A 20,834-nucleotide genomic window follows, 5' to 3' on the forward strand; every position below is an offset into this window, starting at 1 on the left:
GAGCCGCCTCACAGTTTAGTGTTCATTAAGCACTTCCACAATTGTTAACTGCGAGGTTTCTAAGCCAGGTTATCATTTTTGCATTCGTATATCATGAGGCTAACACGATGATACTTTTATGCCCAGGGAAGTCGAGATAATTTCCAATCCGACCGGCTGGACCGGCACCGGGAATCGAACCCAGCCACCATCAGCATGGTTTTACTTTGTAGCCGCGCGTCTTATCTCACGGCTAAGGAGGGTCCCAATCCTAGAAGACACCATCCTCAAAAATGTCCGAAATAAAGGAGAAATAAGCAGAATCAGAAGCACGAAAGCAAACGCAAATATATTTATTTGCAACGTTTGGTTTTCGCCCGCGATGGGAACGTACGTGGCAAAGTGAGGAGAACTTCAAGAAATAATTACACATAGTTCTTTTCAGGACTTAAACTATTTATCCAAGAAGAGGTATTGGCGTCTTCATCGAATTGGCTGTCATCGGCAGAAATTGAAATTTTCTGGCAAAATTATTTGGTTTTGTTTCTGTTAGTCATTAGAATTGAAGTCAGTTTTTTCCGAGCCACCATTTTATACAAAAGAAAGTTAATCCGAGATAAATTTTCTTCAAAGTGCAGAACTTGGCGACGGCAGAAAGCTACTCTTCGGTAGCAGAATCACAAACGCTCGATGGAAGGGATGATGCAATAAATTTGTTGAATGGATGTAATCACTAACAGCAACCAAGCCACCACGCCAAGCCCGATGCCCCCGAAATAGTCCATTTTCGCAATTAACTCTTTCTTTCCATAAAATGTTGGTCCTGAGAAGAACCAATTTTCTTTTCTCAATGCGCATTTCCAATAACTAACTGCATCCAAACGCTTGTCAGCACCTTGCGTTGAAATTTTCCAACCGCCACTAGATGATTTTTCGCTAAGCCTCCAACATTTGGAATAAATTTTCAGCATTGCCACTGCTACCCACGCCTTCGCGCTGTTGTTGCTGAGTCCGCTCCGCTGCATCGAATGTCGAATCGCTTTTTGTGGAATCCCGATCAAAATGGCTCGCGCGCGCCGGATAGCAGCTTTCTTGTATTCAATAAATTAAGCCCGTTAGCCCCGCCCCTTTGTGATCTGATATGGGTGTAATTATAATGTGCACTCATAACGATTAATGGAGGGGCGGGGCTAATGAAAAATTACTTCATTAGATATAAGAAAGCTGCTTTTCGGCACGCGCGAGCCATTTTGATCGGGTTTCCGCAGAGAACGGACTGCTCGGAGAATGTTATTTGCCACCGCCTTGCAAGCGGGAGAAAATGCAATAAAAATATACGTAAAACAAATCAAAACAAGGCACGTTACATTTTTTAGCAAAGAATGCTAGTGGGAAAACGTATCATAAGTGAAAAAAAAATTGTTTTGCACTTTTATTCCCAAGCAATTTCGTCAAAAAACAAAAAACCAAATATACAAGAGAGGCAAAGCATTTTTAAAGCTAATCACGCCATAATCTAACACATGAGATACTAAATAATTATTACCAATGGAAAAAAGTATATATTTATCGTCATTTTTCAACGAATTATAACTGAAAATCCATCTTCCACTCGAAACTTACAATCTGTTCGTAAAAAACCGTTCTCAAATTGACATTTCAATTTTTATGGCTCAAATACATCTGGGGAATTATTAGGTAGTAAATATAGCCACTACATGGGAAATAATAAGTAGAGCTCTTGTTAATTAACAGAAAAACATATAATTTGTTGGTGGCAATATAGTTGCCACTGCCTTATAAATGGTTTAACCGCTCTTTGTGAAATCCCGATCAAAATGGGTCGCACGCCGGAAAGCAGCTTTCTTATATTCAATAAGTTAAGCCCGTGAGTTTGAATGGATGGAATTTATTTTATTTATTTATGGATCCTGTACACCTCCGGTGGTGCAAAGGGCCGACTTGAAAGATCTCCATCCTGAGCGATGCCCGGCTATCGCTTTAACCTGTTGCCAGGTTAGATTTCGGTCGACTTCTTTTATTTCTTTATTGAGGCTTCGCCCCCATGAGCCTCTGGCTCTGCCTCTGCTGCGATGTCCTGCTGGGTTCCAGTCTAATGCTTGTTTACAGATTTCGTTTCCGCCCCTACGTAGAGTGTGGCCGACCCAGCCCCACTTCCGATCGCGAATTTCTGTTGCTATCGGCCTCTGGTGACAACGACGATGGAGCTCGTTGTTTGAGATCCAGTTGTGAGGCCACCAGGCCCGAATTATATACCGCAGGCATCTGTTAATGAACACCTGCAGCCGTTGAGTGTTCTCCACTGATACACACCATGTTTCGCTAGCGTATAACAGCACAGATTTCACGTTAGAGTTGAAAATTCGTATTTTGGTGCGTTCACTTATCTGCCTGTTTTTCCAGATATTTCTTAAACTCGCAAAGGCAGCCCTTGCTTTCTTGATCCGTGCGCCTATGTCGATCTTGGTACCGCCGTCTGACGCCATTTGGCTACCAAGATATTGGAAGCTTTCAACATTCTCCACTGGTTGCCCGGCTACTGTGAAACTGGAAGGAGCCACCGTGTTTACATCCAACGATTTGGTTTTGTTGACGTTGATGACTAAACCTGCCGAGGAGGAGCGATCGGCAAGGTCGTTGAGCTTACTCTGCATATCAGAGCGCCGTTGCGCGAGTAGTGCAACGTCATCCGCCAATTCGAAGTCGTTTAGGTGCTCCATGGTTATAGGCTGCCATAACAGCCCGCGGTTTGGTTCACGGTCAATCGCATCTACCAGAATCTCATCGATTACGATGAGGAACAGTAACGGTGATAGAATACATCCTTGCCTCACACCAGCTACGACCCGGATAGGGTCGGACAGGACTCCATTGTGCAGCACTTCACACGAAAAGGCCTCGTACTGTGCTTCGATGAGGCCGATGATTTTCTCAGGAACCCCCTTGCGTCTCAGGGCGCCCCACATATTCTCGTGATTGAGACGGTCGAAAGCTTTTTCATAGTCAATGAATACCAAGTAAAGGGACTCTTGGAATTCGTTGACCTGCTCCAAAATGATGCGGAGCGTGACAATATGGTCCACACATGATCTTCTGGCACGGAATCCGGCTTGCTGCCGCCGGAGAGTCGCATCGATCTTCTCCTGAATCCGGGCTAGGATAATTTTGCACAGAACTTTGAGAACGGTACACAGCAACATAATGCCTCGCCAGTTATCGCATACAGTCAGGTCACCCTTTTTGGGCACCTTCACTAAGATACCTTGCATCCAGTCGACCGGGAAAGTTGCGGTGTCCCAGATATTACGAAATAAACGATGCAGTAGTTGAGCGGATGTCATGGGGTCAGCTTTGAGCATCTCGGCTGATATGCGGTCGACCCCTGGGGCTTTATTCGATTTCATGCTTTGGATGGCTGTTTGAATCTCTAGCAGTGATGGAGCTTCGGTATTGACACGTGTTATACGTCGGATCCTAGGCAGATCATGCCGAGGTGATGATGGCCTGGTTGGCACTTGAAAACGTTGTTCGAAGTGCTCGAACCAGCGTTTCAGCTGGTCAGTTGGGTCGGTCAATAACTGATCATTCGCGTCTTTCACAGGCATCGTTGCATTCATCTTCGCCCCGCTTAAGCGTCGTGAGATATCGTAGAGGAGGCGAATGTCCCCGGTTGCGGCGGCTCTCTCCTTCGTCGGCCAGAGAGTCTGCCCACGCTCGTTTGTCCCGTCGACATGAGCGTTTTACTTCCTTCTCAAGAGCCGTGTATTGTTGACGGGCTAAGACTTTGGCTCCTCTGGTTTTCGATCGCTCTATCGCGGCTTTGGCTTCTCTTCGCTCCTCTATCTTCCTCCAGGTCTCATCGGTGATCCATTGTTTTCTCTGGGTGCGTAGTTCACCCAGATTGTTCTCGCTGGTGGCGATGAAGGCATTCTTGATGGCGGTCCATTGGTCTTCCACGCTGCCACCTTCCGGAATATCTGCAGCACGCGTCTCCAGTTCTTCAACGAAGGACCGTTTCACCGTGGCATCTTCCAGTCGGCGTGTGTTGAATCGTCGTCCAACTCTTTCCTCCTGCCGACGAATCCGCGCAATGCGCAGGCGTATTTCGCCGATGAGGAGGTGATGATCAGACGCGATATCGGCACTACGTTTATTCCGTACATCAAGAAGGCTCCGTTTCCATTTTCGGCTGATGCAGATGTGGTCGATTTGATTTTCTGTGAAGCCGTCACGGGAGACCCACGTGACCTTGTGAACCGGTCGATGAGGGAAGAGCGATCCCCCGATCACCATGTCGTTATTACCACAAAATTCTGCGAACAGCTCTCCGTTTTCGCTCATTTCTCCGAGACCATGGCGTCCCATAATGCGCTCATGGTTCGAGTTGTCGGATCCGATCTTCGCATTGAAGTCGCCCAAACAGATCTTGATATCACCCTTCGGAATTCTATCTACGACGGCAATGAGTTGACTGTAGAAGTTCTCTTTGTCTTGCAGATCGGCAGCATCGGTTGGCGCATAACATTGGATTATAGTAAGGTTTCGGACCCGTGTTCTAAATCTGGCAACGATTATCCTTTCACTTATAGGTTCCCACTTCATAAGCGCAGAGTGTGCCTGCGCGCTTAGTAGGAAGCCAACTCCGCGATGCCGGGGAGCGTGTTCACCTCGTAAACCAGAGTATAGCAGAACTTGTCCCGACGGCGTTCTGTGTTCTCCAAAGTTTGGCCAACGGACTTCACTCAGTTCCAGGATCTCAAGCTTCATGCGGCGTGCCTCATTGGCAAGTTGTGCCAATTTACCCTGCTGGGCTAGGGTTAAAACGTTCCATGTTCCTATTCGTGTCCGTTGTTTCGCGCTAAGAGTCGTCGCCGTAAAATCAGTCCGTATTCTTTCATTATCGGATTCTCGAACAAATTGATGTTTCGGGAACAGTAGGTTGTTGGCCCAAGGTTCCCTATCCACCGGGATGGGGCTGCCATCTTAGGTATAGCTTCCGGGGAATAGCATTTCATACTCAGCCGCTGGATGCCAGAACAGACGCTGTTGGAGCCGCACCTCCTTGGTGGACAGACGCTCGATCAGTCGAGTCAAATTTGTTTAAAGTCCCACATAACACCAGGACTAGGCTAGTGCGCTTTGAGCGGCACACGGTCGCTTTGATAGGGCCTGCTTGGGGACACATGCAGCTTTTTATAGAAGTTCAACAGAGCCCACTGTCGAACCCCACCACATCCTAGACAGACCCCACAGTACGCACCCTCTCACTCTAGCTGATGTCAGAAGGACAACAGTGCCCAGGCTGCACTACCAGCTAAGTACGCAACCCTTAGCTGGCGGTCAATTGTCATCGGAAGACCCGTGGAAGCGTGAGTATTGGAACTTGTGAGGACCAGAGCTATGTTAGGCGCCCCTTCCCGGATGTCAACTCACCATTTCGCAGCCCAAATGGATGGAATCACTAACAGAAACCAAGCTTCCACGCCAAACGCCGATGCCTCCGAAACAGTCTTTTTTCGCAATTAAACCTTTCTATTCAGAAAATGCTAGTCCTGAGAAGAACCGATTTTCTTTCCCCAATGCGCCTTTCCAACAACTAACTGATACCACAATTTGTTATAAATGTAATGTAATAAAAGCATCGCCACTGGCAGCACGAGATCGCAACAGTTCTATTTTTGTAGTCAACCCTTTCTTCATATAAAATGCTGGTTCGTTGAGGTTTAATGATCTCCAGCAACACACCGAGGACCACCACTAATGCGATGGATTTCCGTTGAAAATGTTACCAGCACCTCCGTGATGCTGTGTCCGCTCCGCTGCGATCGCTTTTATACGTTCGCTTTGCTTGTTCAAACTGAGGATTAGATCCAAACCCGCAAGCGATTGATTTTTGATGTCTGTGCTAGTGATGCATATACGTGATTGGTTGGTTTACCTATTTCTAATTTTTCATCAATTATCTATAATAAATAGTTAAAAATTAGTATTTTCAAATAAATACAAAGAAGCGTTGACTTATCCTTGATCGAATGGTCCAAAAAAATTGAAAATCCATCGAGAAACGGCTGAGATATTAAAGTTTAAAGTCTATCATATTTTCGTGACGGTCCCCGATTTTCGCAATCGTAAAGTGTACCCCAACATAGAAAAGACAGACGTAGTCCTACGTCAAAACAAACTTTATGTAAAAAGTTTATTATGTGGAAAACAAGAAAGGGAAGAAGGGAGGGCAAACTTGTGGGAAAAGGGGTGTGGGAATTTTCCTAAAAAAAACATTTTTTTATTTTAACAGTGCCATTACATATATGGGTTTCACATTTTTACAATTTATTTCGAAAGTATATAAACTTTTATTTCAGGGGTGGGTAGCAGATGACTATCAACTTTTTTTTAACAGTTTGCTAACTTTTGCTTCAAACATACACAACTCTCTACGAAAAAGAATCAATGCAATTTTTTATTTTTACCAATGGATTTTTTAAAAACACCAAAGAAATTTCTTTGTGTGTACACACTTCCTTCATCAGCAACGGCGCTCAATGAAGTAGGGTTGTGTGAGGTTGTGCCAGTTGGTCGTCAGATCCCGACTCGACCACACAAGCGAAGAGAGATCACCACTCGAGTTCAGTACATTCAAAGTTAATTGCCTATATGCCTAGTATTAAATAAGCCACCCGGAGTGGAAATTAATTAATATGTCTGAAACTCGATTATGCATAACTTTTGCTTTGATCCCATGGTTTCATCAGTACACGCTAAGCTGCGGAGGACGACGGAACGGAGGTCCTTCGTAGCTTAGTAGGGAAAGCACCTGTCTAGCGTACTGGGGTCGTGGGATCAAAGCCCACCGAAGGGGCGGTTACCCTGCAATACCTTTTCCGAACTAAATCTATCACATATTGTAGATATGCATAATCGAGTTTCAGACATAGTAATTAATTTCCACTCCGGGTGGCTTAATCCAGCATTTTACGTGCGGTAATGGCCGCCACAATTTTACTCATGTTCTGGTAGGGTGCAATCGATTTGGCATTTGGCTTGTGTCGTTTCACATCTTAGTGATCATCATCATCATGAATTAATCACCATGATGATGAAAACTTATCGTTTTTGTGTCAGACGACACAACCCAAACTTCAAACTGTTTCCACCCTACCAAAAACTGAGCTTGATTGTGGCGGCCATTAGCGTTCGTAAAATGCTGGATACCCGGCATATAGGCAATTAACTTTGAATGTACTGATAGAATTGTAATTTTTTTCTAATTTTACTTTCCATAGCATTTCCCATGTATGTAATCAAATCATAGGACTGTAAAGTCCTAAACGCAATACAACGGAACGGCGATGGAAACGGAAAATTTGACAGTTAGTCCATATATTTTCTGTCAAATTCGCCGTTTCCGTCGCCGTTCCGTTGTATTACGTTTGGGGCTTAAGGTAGGTTCTTCCGATGGAATTTCATAGCAAAATGTTTACATTGTGCTGTTATAATGCAAAAATAGCTGGAGGGTCCACTATTGGTTGGGGGTCCACTATTGGGCCCTTTACCCTACTTTGCTTATAAATCACGGGGGTAATATGCGGTGCATCGCGCCTCCTCTGCATGTAGTATGAAGCAAATGTAAATAAACAATCCCACAATTTTTTCGTTAGTCAGCAGTAGTGTAGGTCAACCAATATCCTACAAGACTCCAGTTCGAAAAATGTTACACTTGCCAAGCGGGGTGGCCCAGGGTGGCCCGCCTTTCCCAAGCGGCGAGGCCCGGATAATACATCTTAGGTAGGCTTGATTTGTTCGTGGATGACAGGCTTACTCCCCCCCTGTTATAAATAAATGTGTGAATCAGGTATGGAAACAACGTGCTGATTTTTTTGGGTGTTGGATTCCCGCCACTGAAGCTCGAGCTCAGCTGCGGAGTTGAGCAAAATAAGCTTTTGCAAAAAAAACTGTTTGACAACCTTTACAACAGCTGATCATGACATCTCAGATCCTGACAAGAACGCAGTTTCTGTTGCTTCCAAGGGCCTCATACGCCTGTCACTGGCGAACAAAGCTCGTGTACTCTGCATCGAAGCTTAGAACCGGTGTTAGGGTGCAATCGTGAATGTGAACATTTTTTTATTCGGTTAGTTACTGCAAATAAATTCTTTTTCGAGTCCCTATAATCAAGCAGGTATCTCAAGCATACCACATCGTTATATTGCTGCATGATTGAGTGTTTAATTTTGATAAAATATCGAAAACAAAAGTGTGCATAAAAATTGCCTCGCCATAACAAAAATGTGGTAGAGAATTAACACTGTTGTTTACAGTTTAGAAACAAATCCAGATGTCGCACATGTTGGGGTAGGGATTCAGTGCTCCACCTTCTCCCCCTGGTTGCTTCATATTGTTTCAAACCCGTCCAGAAAGTTTATAGACGAAATTTAAACCTAATTGTTATGAGACTTCCCCTACAAAATTACTTCCAATTAGGACATATGGAGGGTAATAGCCAGCAGTTCGTTTGTATAAATTGTGGCAGGTCGGTGCCCGAGTTATATAGACGAATCAGTAGCACCGTTCTGAAGATAACCGACTGTGTGAGTATCCTTTACTTTGATTGCTTACAAACATGATTCTATTTTCGAAGTATTTTTAGGAAAAATGTAATTCACCCGCAGATAAATATATCGAGTTCGAAGCATTGATAATTCTGCTAGATTTTGTCCTGATGAACAAATCAGCTTATCGGCATATTATTTACAACTTGAATTGTAAAAATTTATGGAAGTTTGGCGTAATTGTGATCCTATTGGAAGCATATTGCCTGTGGACGGAAATTTTTAGCAAGTTCACCAACGTGCGCTATAGGTCAGATCATGCAGACTCGTTTCTAACTGAAAAAGGATTCTACGTGTCGTCCTTGCATATTTTAATTGGTAGATAACAACCTTGTTAAAGATTTTTAGTAATTCGTTTGATATATCCATTTTTTTACAGGAAACATTCTGCTCTACATTTTCGTCTATCTACTCACAAGAATTTTGCTGAAATGGGTGTCAACGGATTCTGATGTAACAAAACCTTACCCACTGGTTTTACTACAAGGAATTGTCTTAGCCAGTATAGCCAAGTTCTTCTTCATCCCGACAATTATCTGGAAGCAAAACGTTACCGATCCAGCAATGGCCATTCATATATTGCTGGTGGTAACGTATTTCGTGATCTCACTCATCCAGATACACTCCGTAATCAGCCACTGCTCGTGGGCAAAATCGGCGGTCATCGTACTGTTAGCATTATTTGTCAAAACCTACTTTCTAACGGAAATCAGTTTATTTCTTAATACATTGATGTAGATACTATCATACTGAAAATTTTACAATTCTATTTAAATTCCTTTCTATCTCCTTAACTGTTTCGCTAAAGTTTAAAAGTTTTTGAGTTTCGTCCGTTTGACTATGAACCTCGAAGTGTTCGTTCCCTCTTTCAGCTGCCTTGGAGCCTAATACAACTACGATTGGATATCCAATTTTCTTGGCGTCCATTAATCTTTTTCCTATTGTTAGATTAGTTCTATCGTCAACCACGAAATCCGATCCAACTCCCGGAAGCTTACTTACTTCATTAGTCAATTTAAGCAGCCACGGTTCTACCAGCGTCTCTTCTTTGCTTCCCTTCTTAGGCTGAATAAAACATACTTTAAATGGTGCAAAGACAGATGGCCATCGAATGTCCGTCTCGCTGGAAAGTACCTCAACACCAGCAGCGAGTAACCGGGTAATCCCTATTCCGTAGCAACCCATTTGCAGCGTCTTGGGTTTTCCATTTTGGTGTAAATATGTTGCTCCCAGTGTTTTACTGTATTTATCTTCTAAAATAAATGCATGAGCCACTTCAATTCCAGCCTGTCGTACAATGTTCTCACTTCCACACTGTACGCAAATCTGTCCACCATTGAACAGCTCCTGGTTGCAACCCATCCCGCAAGCACTACAGCACACAAGCTGATCTTCACCGACGTCACTAGGGAAGTGATACTCATGTGAAATGGAACCCCCCATGACCCCCGTATCTCCACTCACCTTAACGAAAGGAACTCCTACTGCATCGAACAATTTGCGGTATGCGTCGTTCACTTGATCGTACGTCCGTCGTGCTTCGTTCAATCCCACGTCAAAGGTATACAAATCCTTCATGAGGAATTCCTTAGCCCGCAACAACCCAAAGCGGGGTTTCATCTCGTCTCGAAATTTGGATGATATCTGGTACAATCGCAAAGGAAATTGTCTATATGAAACCGGTGAAATTGCAGCCAACAGAGCGGTAATGCTTTCCTCGTGCGTCTGTAATTAAATTGCGGGAGAAATGTTCTTTACACTATCAAAACTAAACCAATTGTAAAATGTTTCACCGGTCCTAGGATCTGCTGCTTCCCATGGCGATCGGTGATGCTCATAAGTTCACCGCCAGCCGTCTCGAGGCGTCCACTCTTCTGCCATAACTCGGCCGATGTAAGTATGGGCAGTGTCAATTTTTCCGCTTCGACGTGGTGCTGCATAAAATGATCCACTAGGTCGATTGCTTTCCGAACTGACCGTTGTAATAGCGGCAGAATGTAGAAGGTACCATTGCCTGCCGGGCGGATGAGACCTTGTTCGAGCATCAGCTTAAAATGGTAAATTGGAATTAGATTAAGCGAATTTTTATTTTTTGGTCCAATTCGCGATTAAAAATATCAAATTTTTTAAATTAAATTAGAAGGAATAAGTTGGTTTGCTACTTACACGCTGACTTTTAGATGTTACGTCTTGATTTTTAATAATTGCATTTTTTGGGATTATTAAAGACGGTTGAAAAATGTTCGATAATTTATTCATTTTTTATTCAGACAACTTTTATAACTTTTTGATTTAATAAATAATTACAAATTACTATTTAAAATATTTTGATTGTTGCCACAAAAAAAAATCACCACAACTCCAGCAGCAAAGTGCGAGCGATTTTCAGCGACAAATAACAAACGTGATTCACTTCCTAATATTTTTTTAAATCACCTAACGCACACTGAAAAAAACCGATTCGCGAAGTCGAAGCAAATTCTGCTCTTCCCTCAAAAGATATTTTAGTTACTAGATAAAGATTGTCGCTGTCGTCGCTGTCCGGAACATCTTTTGCTGGCGAGGATAGGGGAGCTAAATGTCAAAGAAGGAAAATCCATACGATTTGACAGGTATGTACCACACATGTTTCGGACAGCAGAACAAAGGGAACCGAAGCGACAATCTTTAGTGCTGTCCAATGAGAGCTTGAAGTAGCTCGAAGTTTCTCCCTGTCCTGCTCATGCCCATTTGTTGACAAAAAAGAACGAGCAGGACGGGAAGAACTTTGAGCTACTTCGAGCTGCTCATTGGACAGCATTTTTATCTAGTAACTAAAATATCTTTTCTTCCCTCCTATGGGAAATTCCATTGCTATCTGTCAGAGTTTGAATGAAACATGGCCGCCATCTCCTCCTCTCTGTTGCTCTACTGTAAAAACCCATAAAGAACTGTCATTGTTTGTGTGAAGAATTTTGCTTCGACTTCGCGAATAAACACTGCAATAGACTAAAGGCCAGTATCGACTTAAAAAGTAGGGAGGTTACGGAATTTTGATCAATATTACCAAGAGGAATTTTGACAACTGATCTGCATGGAGCAAATTGTCACTTTTACTTAAGGTTAGTATCGTGTTCAAAAGAAATTTCTTTTTCTATCTCAATCACATGTTAAATTCCGTTCACTGAATCGGAAAAGTACAGAATCGAAACAAAATTCTTACAGCAGTATCCACATGAAAAGAACAAAAAACAAAATTGGCATTTGTAAGGTTCCCACGCAAAGTAATGGGAGCTGTCACTTTACTTTCGGAAAAATATTCTGCTCGATTATTCCGTAAGTAAAAGTGACAATTTGCTCCATGCAAATCAGTTGTCAAAATTCCTCTTGGTAATATTGAACAAAATTCCGTAACCTCTCTACTTTTTAAGTCGATACTGGCCTTTACGGAATAATCGAGCAGAATATTTTTCCGAAAGTAAAGTGACAGCTCCCATTACTTTGCGTGGGAACCTTACAAATGCCAATTTTGTTTTTTGTTCTTTTCATGTGGATACTACTGTCACTGAATCGGAAAAGTAAAGAGTCGAAACAAAATTCTTCACTCAGAAATAAAATAAATCCTCAAAGGGTTTTTAATTAACCTTTGTATTCATTTTTGACAGTTATACATTACATAGTATAAAAAGTATACTATATGAAATTAAAAATTATACTCAAACGGGATAACGCGAAAATATGTTTGATTGCATACTGTCTCTTGGGAAATTTGATATTTTTTTTTCAATTAACTTGAATATGCAGCGTTTTTCAAACCTAATACCGAGAATAGCCCGTCAAATAAAATAAATTGTGAATATCATCCACATCGATAAAAACGTAAGCAGCTTTAAAGATTAATGTGTAACAAGAGTTAAAGTATTCTGATTATTTATTCTTTTTGTAGAGCCATTCAGCGAGAGGCAGGCTCGAAAAAAAGTTGAGACAAACCTAGCTCTCACGGGGTAGATTCCACCCAAACCACCACGCCAATGACACCGCAAACACTGGAATAGATAGAAGCGACCGCATCCCGGGTAGACAACTCGGACAACATCGTGGCCTTTCTGCTCATTCACACGGCCCTGCTATCACTTTGGCCAGTAGCAAAAATGTCGACCACCGGAGCTTATTGGCAATTATCGTCGACCTTCCGAGAACGTATCGTACTACTGGATAGATCACTACCCTGGAGAAGCATGCAGCGATTGAATCAGGTTCTTGATAACTGGCGGTACACGCGCGGAACTAATTCATATACCTAACCATTGACACGCAAAAGATGTTCTCCAGCACCTGTCAGCTACGATGCACGAATAGTTTGTCTTGGTATTCCCTGCGAATAATCAGATTGAAAAATTGCCATCATCGTATTTACATCCAGTTTTGTCGGCATATGAATGTTGCTTTGGTAAGACAGTATCAATTTTCGGAATTGGTCCACATCAAATTCATTACTTTTTCCAAAAGATATTTTAGTTACTAGATAAAGATTGTCGCTTCGGTTCCCTTTGTTCTGCTGTCCGAAACATGTGTGGTATATACCTGTCAAATCGTATGGATTTTCCTTCTTTGACATTTAGCTCCCCTATCCTCGCCAGCAAAAGATGTTCCGGACAGCGACGACAGCGACAATCTTTATCTAGTAACTAAAATATCTTTTCTTTTTCCCTATAGATCGTAAAGCACAAAGCGGAAGAAACCTACACCTTTCATATGGTGCTGCGGTAAAAACGACGTCAGTGGAAGACAACCAAGCTCCGGATCAAGAAAAGCCGTACGCATCTACTTTCAGCTCAGCCAGTCAATCAGCTATTGACTTCGCAACTCCAGGTGATCCCCACCCGTTTCCAGTGTTAGCCGACGGAACAAACATCAGCATCACCACCGCTCCGGAAAACCGCTCTGATAATGTACCATTTCGATATTTTCATTGGGATTCATGATGGAACAAAATTATGTACTTCCAAAATTTTCGTCTATGGCTGAATTAATTTATTAAACCAAAAGATCTTACAGCATTTTAATAAAATTTAATAAAAATAATAAACATTCTTTTAGAAAAAAAAACAATAATAAGCTCACTTAATCTAGAAAACATAAACAAATCCAAAATAAACTAAACAATGTATGAACCCTACCTATACTAGTGAAAGATTTTCTTTAAGTTATCCAGCTTTCCACGCTCGGTAATGGCGGCTTGTCGGTATGTAAAAATCAATCGGTCACTGTACTGTTTGACACTAGCTGGAGGAAAGCCCACTGGCGTTCCTGGGTGAGGGGAAGGGAAAAAAGGCCTTTTCGCCAGTGAGTTTTCCTCCAGCTAGTGTCAAAAAGTACAGTGACTGATTGATTTTTGCACACCGATAAGCCGCCATTACCGAGCGTGGAAAGCTGGATACTATCCTAGTATTTTTGGAACGAATACGAGTTTGGGGTCAACCAGGCGAATAGTTATTTAGAATGACATTTAATCTTTTTGGTATACATTTTTTCCAGAGTGAACGGAATTTAACATGTGATTGAGATAGAAAAAGAAATTTCTTTTGAACACGATACCAACCTTAACGCAAAATGAACTCCCCCAAGAAATTATGACGTTTGAGCGGGTCGCATTCATTCAATTATTTAGTTAACATCTAAACAGATAACACTGAATCAACAATTTGACGCCACAATACACGGTTCGAGGCCGCATCTCTCCATCCTCGAATGCGCCCCACGCTCGCCAAGTCGTTTTGCACCTGGTATGTCCACCTTGCTCGCTGTGCTCCACGCCGTATCGTACCTGCCGGATTCGAAGCGAACGCCATCTTTGCAGGGTTGCTGTCCGGCATCCTTGCAACATGCCCTGCCCACCGTACCCTTCCGGCTTTAGCTACCTTCTGGATACTGGGTTCGCCGTAGAGCTGGGCGAGCTCGTGGTTCATTCTTCGCCGCCACACACCGTCTTCTTGCACACTGCCAAAGATGGTCCTAAGCACCCGTCTTTCGAATACTGCGAGTGCTTGCAAGTCCTCCTCGAGCATTGTCCATGTTTCATGTCCGTAGAGGATTACCGGTCTGATTAGCGTCTTGTACATGACACATTTGGTGCGGTGGTGAATCATTTTTGACCGCAGTTTATTCTGGAGCCCGTAGTAGGCCCGACTTCCACAGATGATGCGGCTTCGTAATTCACGACTAACATTGTTATCAGCCGTTAGCAAGGATCAAAGGTAGACGAATTCCTCGACCACCTCGAAGGTATCCCCGTCTATCGTAACACTGCTTCCTAGGCGGGCCCTGTCGCGCTCGGTTCCGCCCACAAGCATGTACTTTGTCTTCGAAGCATTCACCACCAGTCCAACTTTTGTTGCTTCACGTTTCAGGCGGGTGTACACTGTACAATTCTGCCACCTTTGCAAATGTTCGGCCGACACATCCGCGAAACAAATAAATTGCTTGGATCTGTTGAAAATCATACCCCGGCTGTTACACCCGGCTCTCCGCATGACACCTTCTAGCGCAATGTTGAACAACAGGCACGAAAGTCCATCACCTTGTCTTAGTCCCCGGCGTGATTCGAACAAACTAGAGTGTTCGCCCGAAATCTCGACACAGTTTTGCACACCATCCACCGTTGCTTTGATCAGTCTGGTAAGCTTCCCATGGAAGCTGTTCTCGTTCATAATTTTCCATAGCTCTACGCGGTCTACACTGTCATATTTCGCTTTGAAATCAATGAACAGATGGTGCGTTGGTACCTGATATTCACGGCATTTTTGAGTGATTTGCCGTACAGTAAAGATCTGATCCGTTGTCGAGCGACCGTCAACGAAGCCGGCTTGATAACTTACCACGAACTCATTCACTAATGGTGACCTCGTAGTGCTGCTTCCACCTTTCGATCACTACACGTTCGTCCGTCAAGATGCTCCCATTATTATCCCTGCACATTCCGGCTCGAGGTACGAAGCGGGATGCGTTGAACTTCTGATAGAACTTGGGTGTTTCTTGAGAACGGCACAGCTGTTCCATCTCCTCGCACTTCGATTCTTGCAGGCGGTGTTTCTTCTGCTGAAAAAGGCGGGTCTGCTGTCTCCGCTTCCGTCTATAAAGTTCCACGTTCTGCCAGGTATACCTTGCTGCAGCGCGACCGCCCGCGCTGCGTCCTTCTCCTCCAGAATCTGTCTGCACTCTTCGTGGAACCAATCGTTCCGTCGACTTCGTCCCACATATCCGACGTTGTTCTCCGCTGCGTCGTTAATGGCAGCAGTCCTCAAGAGGGTCTCCATCCAGCTCACCGCCTTCCGGCATCGCTGCCTCGAGATGCTGCGCGTTTGCAGAGGCGACATCAGGTTGCTTCAGTCGCTACCGTACCGGTTGTACCGCGGTGGTCGTCGGTACCGAACATTGTTGATGACGGATAGCTTTGGGCGCAGTTTAACCATCACCAGATAGTGGTCAGAGTCGATGTTAGCGCCACGATAGGTCCTGACGTCGATAATGTCGGAAAAGTGCCGTCCATCAATCAGAACGTGGTCGATTTGTGATTCTGTCTGCAGTGGTGATCTCCAGGTGTACCGATACGGAAGGCTGTGTTGGAAGTAGGTGCTGCGAATGGCCATATTCTTGGAGGCGGCGAAATCAGCGAAATCAATTAGTCGTAGGCCGTTTTCGTTCCTCAGCCGGCGAAGCTTCTCAATAGTCGGTCTAAACTCCTCCTCTTGGCCAACCTGAGCGTTCAAATCTCTTATGATGATTTTGACGTCGTGGCTTGGGTAGCTGTCGTACTCACGTTCCAGGTGCGTAGAATGCATCCTTATCATCATCAGTGCTTCCGAAGTGTGGGCTATGGACGTTGATTATGCTGAAGTTGAAGAACCGGCCTTTGATCCTCAACCTGCACATTCTCTCATTGATCGGCCCGATCACGCGCCTTTGCGTATCGAAAGCTGTTCCCAGCTCGTGTGTGTTGCCGCAGCTATGGTAGATGGTATGATTACCTCTAAACTTTCGCACTATTGATCCCTTTCAACAAACATCCTTCAGCGCTACAGCGTGTGCTCCCCACCCAACACCAGGACCAGGCTTATCTGTCCGCTTATCATAAGTACACGGTCGTCGCATGCGAGACGTGTGGAAATGTTTACATTGTTAGCTAATTGGGGGCCCTCCTTAGCCGTGCGGTAAGATGCGCGGCTACAAAGCAAGATCATACTGAGGGTGGCAGGATTCGATTACCGGTGCCGGTCTATGCAATTTCCGGTTTGGAAATTGTCTTGACTTCCCTGGGCATAAAAGTATCATCGTGTTAGCCTCATGATATACGAATGCAGAAATGGTACCTTGGCTTAGAAATCTCGCGGTTGATAACTGTGGAAGTGCTTAATGAACACTAAGCTGCGAGGCGGTAATGTCCCAGTGGGGAATGTAATGCCAATGAAGAAGAACAATAAGAACAATTATTTCATTTTTTTTTCGCAACGATGTATGATAGGGTAAAATGACCAATAGTGGACCGTCTATGTCAAATTCAATAATCACAAGAGAATGAAAAAATAAACAAGAGAATGTCCATTATAAGAATAATGGGGGAGAGCTAGAAAAGGAGAGAGAAAATGCTGAAACGGATCAAGAAAATCTAATGGAGGACTATTATAGGGAATCAATTTCGTTGTGGACTATTCTATCGGACTAGTTTATAATGGAGTGTTTTATGTAGATGTGTATCGCGCAGAGATATAGAACTTGTTTTATAGGTACTACTCGAAGTTTTGTTGCAAATGTCCTCGCCCAATGGCAGCAAGACTGTGAATTAATCATTGAAAATGATACATTTTCCATCATGTTCAAAGTGACCGTTGAGGTTTTTCTAATTGCGAATGCTTTATTGTTGAATAGTACACCTTTTTGAATGCCTTGATCACTTTTTACTGTATATGCTGCGGTATGTATAATGTATAAAATTATGCGTTAAGTGGCTACATTCATTATCAGATTACAATGTGTTCCTTTAATTATCATGACAGAGAATTTTCTTACGCTTAACACTGAACAAGCATTCAGCTTAGACACGATGAGGAAAATTCATTGAGCCACGCGGCCTGGTTTGAACTCGGGAATGCTTTCGACACCTTGATATAACATGATACATATAACGAAACAGAAGGATTGGTTCTTTCCTTATTTCAGTTTTGATGGGAACAATAATTTTCTAATTGGGATAAGATCTAAAACTGTATTACTGATGTTACTTTCATACTTAATGAAACGGGGAATGTGTGTTTCCCTTCGAACCGTTGAGTTGCATCCTAGTGATCGGCCGTGTCCGGAGTGTACCCGTCCATATCGGGGAGAGGATTGCCCCATTCACGGGCCATGATCAAGATGGTGTTCTGATGTAGTTTTGGACCGATCAGTGGGTTCATTTGAGCCATGTAGCAGCACAGCCAGCTGGGGAAAAGACGAATTTTTCGATAAGCTGTATCATATAGGCTAAATAATGAATATGATTAATGTAACTCGAAGAACTTTGTTTTAATTTAACCAGAGGAGCAATACCTACATAGATCTAGTAAACTAAAGAGACAGTCTGTTAGATTTCCTTTGTGTTCATTGGCCAAAATGTTGGGTTGACATTAGCTCCCTGTCTTTATTGATTTATCCTCTAACTTCGGAATTCATTGATTGTCAAATGCAAATGCACGCGACGTATTTGATAACATGCGCACGTTTTTTCACAACAATCAATGAATTCCAAAGTTCACAACCCAACTCTCAATAAATCAACCGAAAACCATAGAAAAAAGTTCATTAGTTCATCGTATAATGTTTTGTGGAATTGATATCAACTACCTTTGTTGCAATTCTAAGCTCAATCTGGCATACCGAACCAATTTCTAGAACGAAACAGTAAGGAAGTGTATTTTCCTACGTTTTTGTGCTGAAACCCCCATGCAAACTTTAAATTAAATGATTATGCAACAAGCGATTAAGTTGAAAATTTAAGGTTGATTTTGTCACCCAAAGGCACAATCCTGAGGGGTGCCCCGAAGAAATCGAACAACTTTTCGTATCCTGGGCCAGTCTAATGCATATTCATGTATTACATAAAAGCTTTTTCATAATAATTGAGGAAATGCTAATAGAATACTAGGTTGAGAAGCAGGTCATTTCTAGATGAAAAGTAGAGCCATTAAAGAAAAAGCAGATTTGCTATGCCGTAAATATGTTCAAAGCAGCAAACACCCTTCAATGCATTATGTGGTAACAACGTTCGATTCTTTCCACTTGAGCCAGGATTGGAGCATAATGACGGCAGTTTTAATGGTTCGATTGACGGCGCATAAGTTTTTGGTTTTCTTGTGGTCGACTTCGCTTAACTCTAAGGCGGTGCTTACCCATACGTTTAAACATGGTTTAAGGCCTAAGCGGAGGTGAAAAAATTGACCCTTAGTCTATCGGTGGCATCTTCGTAATAACAGTTAACAAACATTGAAGTGTTTCATGAACATTAAACTGCGAGTCCTAGTGAGGGTTTTAGTGCCAATGAAAAGAAATGTATCCGTGGTTCTGCTAGCTAGGTTCTACATGGTAATACAAGGAACCTCTAGGCAATTCATCTTGATCTTTAGACCTACAATTACAAGGCCCCAACATATTCCACAGCCTTTACTCCACTGCGATAACAATGAAACCAATATTTTCAATTTATACTTACAACAACCAGCAGGTGGCCGCGGTCAGTATTAGCACGCATTGTACGATTCTGAAAGAATGTGGAATCGATTAATCTATAGTGAAGGTCGTCGATGGGCTGGGAAGCAAACTTACCCTCGGTTGGGACCCTTCGGAGCAATGATTGGCAAAACGATGCCAACCACGGCGAAAATCGCCGAGAAAATAATGATCGGTAGAGCGGACGCACCCATGATTGCTGCCGGAAGAAATAAAACTCACTATTTAAAACGGAAACACCAATAAAATCGTCGAAATTCAGGAACAGGAATAAAAATACCTGGCGACTTCTAAAATCGATTGATCCCAAGTAGAAAAATATCACATGACAGGTCTCGGTGAGAGGTGGCAACATGAGTCACTCATATGACGTCGTTTGTGTTGTGAGCGTTTTGAGTTACTTGTTTTGGAAACTGTCAGTTTCTGAGCGTGCTGCAGGGCCACTCAAAATTATCATGGTACTCAGTCTGAGAACTGGAAATACGCTTAAATTCACCACATAGGACAATTGTTTACATTCCATTTCTCCGCGGGTGAAATTTTTATTGTTGAATGTTGGATCGGGAGGAGTCCGCGACTGAAGCGGGAAGAATCTTCCCGGTTTCGAATGTGGAACGAACCAATCGTAATATAAGAGAAATTCGTTGAGAAGCGTATAGAGTGTGGCCTATTTGGAAGTGTCTGTGATGTGGCTGACTGTAATCAATGACTATAAAGTTATAATGTTTGATGTTCCACACCAGAAAAGTAGTGTCGGTGCTAGTTTTTGAATAAGTGATAAATGCGCGATATGACCAAAAGCGACACCCGACCAAGTTGGATGGCTATTTTGTATCGTCAAGTGCCTCAGGTTGGATAGACAAATCCTGTAAGGTGAGTTGTGTGATTTCAAATAAAATATGTTCACAATCGTAATTTACAGAAGAAGCAAATAATTGGTTGAAACGTGGCCTTGGGCTTCTAGTTGTTGGTTTTTGTATCGAGTACATTCCTTATTGTAGGGGAAGAAGTGATAGAGGTCGCACACCGCTGCATGCTATTTAAAAGCTTAAAAGTTTAGTTTAGTTTAGTTTATTGAGAATAATCACGTGAACCTTTTACATCAAATGCTTAGGTGAGGTAAACCATGACAAATTTTATATACGTTATCTTTAAGGTATCGTTATTGTCGAAATAATATCCAAAATACAAATTTGTGAGTCACAATTTCTACAATTTTTGATATATTTAGAATATACTATTTTCTGGTGTTTTTGATATTCTGGGGAGGGAATAGAAATTGATTATACTTTAATCCAACAAATTTTAATATCTGCAAACAAAGTAAAATACTCCAAACTTGTAAGTGTAATTGTAATTTTATTTATTCAGTTGTAAGTGATCCTGTAGGCACATAGCTTAAATTCCAGTGCAAGGAAACTGGGCTAATAACTAAACTGTGCTTCAATATTTACCTTTCGAAAGAATAGGAAAAGAAATTAACAG

The 20,834-nt window shown here is 42.7% G+C and overlaps 5 protein-coding genes and 1 long non-coding RNA gene across 8 annotated transcripts in view; 4 read left to right on the forward strand and 2 right to left on the reverse strand.

The window, feature by feature from the left end:
• Positions 1–7,951: 7,951 nt before the first annotated feature.
• Positions 7,952–9,365, forward strand: LOC134225538 (protein ARV1). The gene is made up of 4 exons (XM_062705704.1): positions 7,952–8,016; positions 8,385–8,588; positions 8,648–8,927; positions 8,989–9,365. Exons 2-4 carry the CDS (start codon positions 8,448–8,450, stop codon positions 9,345–9,347), a joined length of 780 nt encoding a protein of 259 aa, XP_062561688.1. The 5' UTR covers positions 7,952–8,016; positions 8,385–8,447; the 3' UTR covers positions 9,348–9,365.
• Positions 9,306–11,085, reverse strand: LOC134225537 (probable proline--tRNA ligase, mitochondrial). 2 transcript variants are annotated; one of them, XM_062705703.1, is made up of 4 exons: positions 10,776–11,085; positions 10,403–10,657; positions 10,074–10,334; positions 9,876–10,014 (listed from the first exon to the last, which is right to left on the reverse strand). In XM_062705703.1, exons 1-4 carry the CDS (start codon positions 10,866–10,868, stop codon positions 10,012–10,014), a joined length of 612 nt encoding a protein of 203 aa, XP_062561687.1. In that variant the 5' UTR covers positions 10,869–11,085; the 3' UTR covers positions 9,876–10,011. The 2 variants fall into 2 exon arrangements, with proteins under 2 accessions (XP_062561686.1, XP_062561687.1); XM_062705702.1 differs by having other exon boundaries at positions 9,306–10,334; positions 10,776–11,068.
• A 1,080-nt stretch (positions 11,086–12,165) lies between these two features.
• LOC134221096 (uncharacterized) lies at positions 12,166–13,645 on the forward strand. Its single transcript, XR_009982208.1, has 3 exons — positions 12,166–12,467; positions 12,535–13,038; positions 13,305–13,645. It is a non-coding gene; the product is annotated as an uncharacterized LOC134221096 (long non-coding RNA).
• A 4,177-nt stretch (positions 13,646–17,822) lies between these two features.
• LOC134227320 (V-type proton ATPase subunit e-like) lies at positions 17,823–19,769 on the reverse strand. Its single transcript, XM_062708708.1, has 4 exons — positions 19,630–19,769; positions 19,446–19,548; positions 19,333–19,380; positions 17,823–18,065 (listed from the first exon to the last, which is right to left on the reverse strand). Exons 2-4 carry the CDS (start codon positions 19,541–19,543, stop codon positions 17,924–17,926), a joined length of 288 nt encoding a protein of 95 aa, XP_062564692.1. The 5' UTR covers positions 19,544–19,548; positions 19,630–19,769; the 3' UTR covers positions 17,823–17,923.
• A 312-nt stretch (positions 19,770–20,081) lies between these two features.
• LOC134227317 (solute carrier family 25 member 3-like) overlaps positions 20,082–20,834 on the forward strand; it is a 61,688-nt gene continuing 60,935 nt past the window's right edge. Inside the window, exon 1 of the mRNA XM_062708706.1 lies at positions 20,082–20,222. The gene's annotated coding sequence lies outside the window, so the exon portion shown is untranslated. The remainder of the gene's footprint in view (positions 20,223–20,834) is intronic.
• LOC134227315 (sodium-independent sulfate anion transporter) overlaps positions 20,084–20,834 on the forward strand; it is a 44,683-nt gene continuing 43,932 nt past the window's right edge. Inside the window, exon 1 of one of the 2 annotated variants that reach the window (XM_062708697.1) lies at positions 20,084–20,222. The gene's annotated coding sequence lies outside the window, so the exon portion shown is untranslated. Of the gene's footprint in view, positions 20,223–20,440; positions 20,464–20,834 lie in introns of those variants that run through there. The other variant, XM_062708702.1, reaches the window with a different exon arrangement.

This window comes from Armigeres subalbatus, chromosome 3 (genome assembly GCF_024139115.2).
Source record: "Armigeres subalbatus isolate Guangzhou_Male chromosome 3, GZ_Asu_2, whole genome shotgun sequence".
In the NCBI taxonomy this organism is placed as follows: domain Eukaryota; kingdom Metazoa; phylum Arthropoda; class Insecta; order Diptera; family Culicidae; genus Armigeres; species Armigeres subalbatus.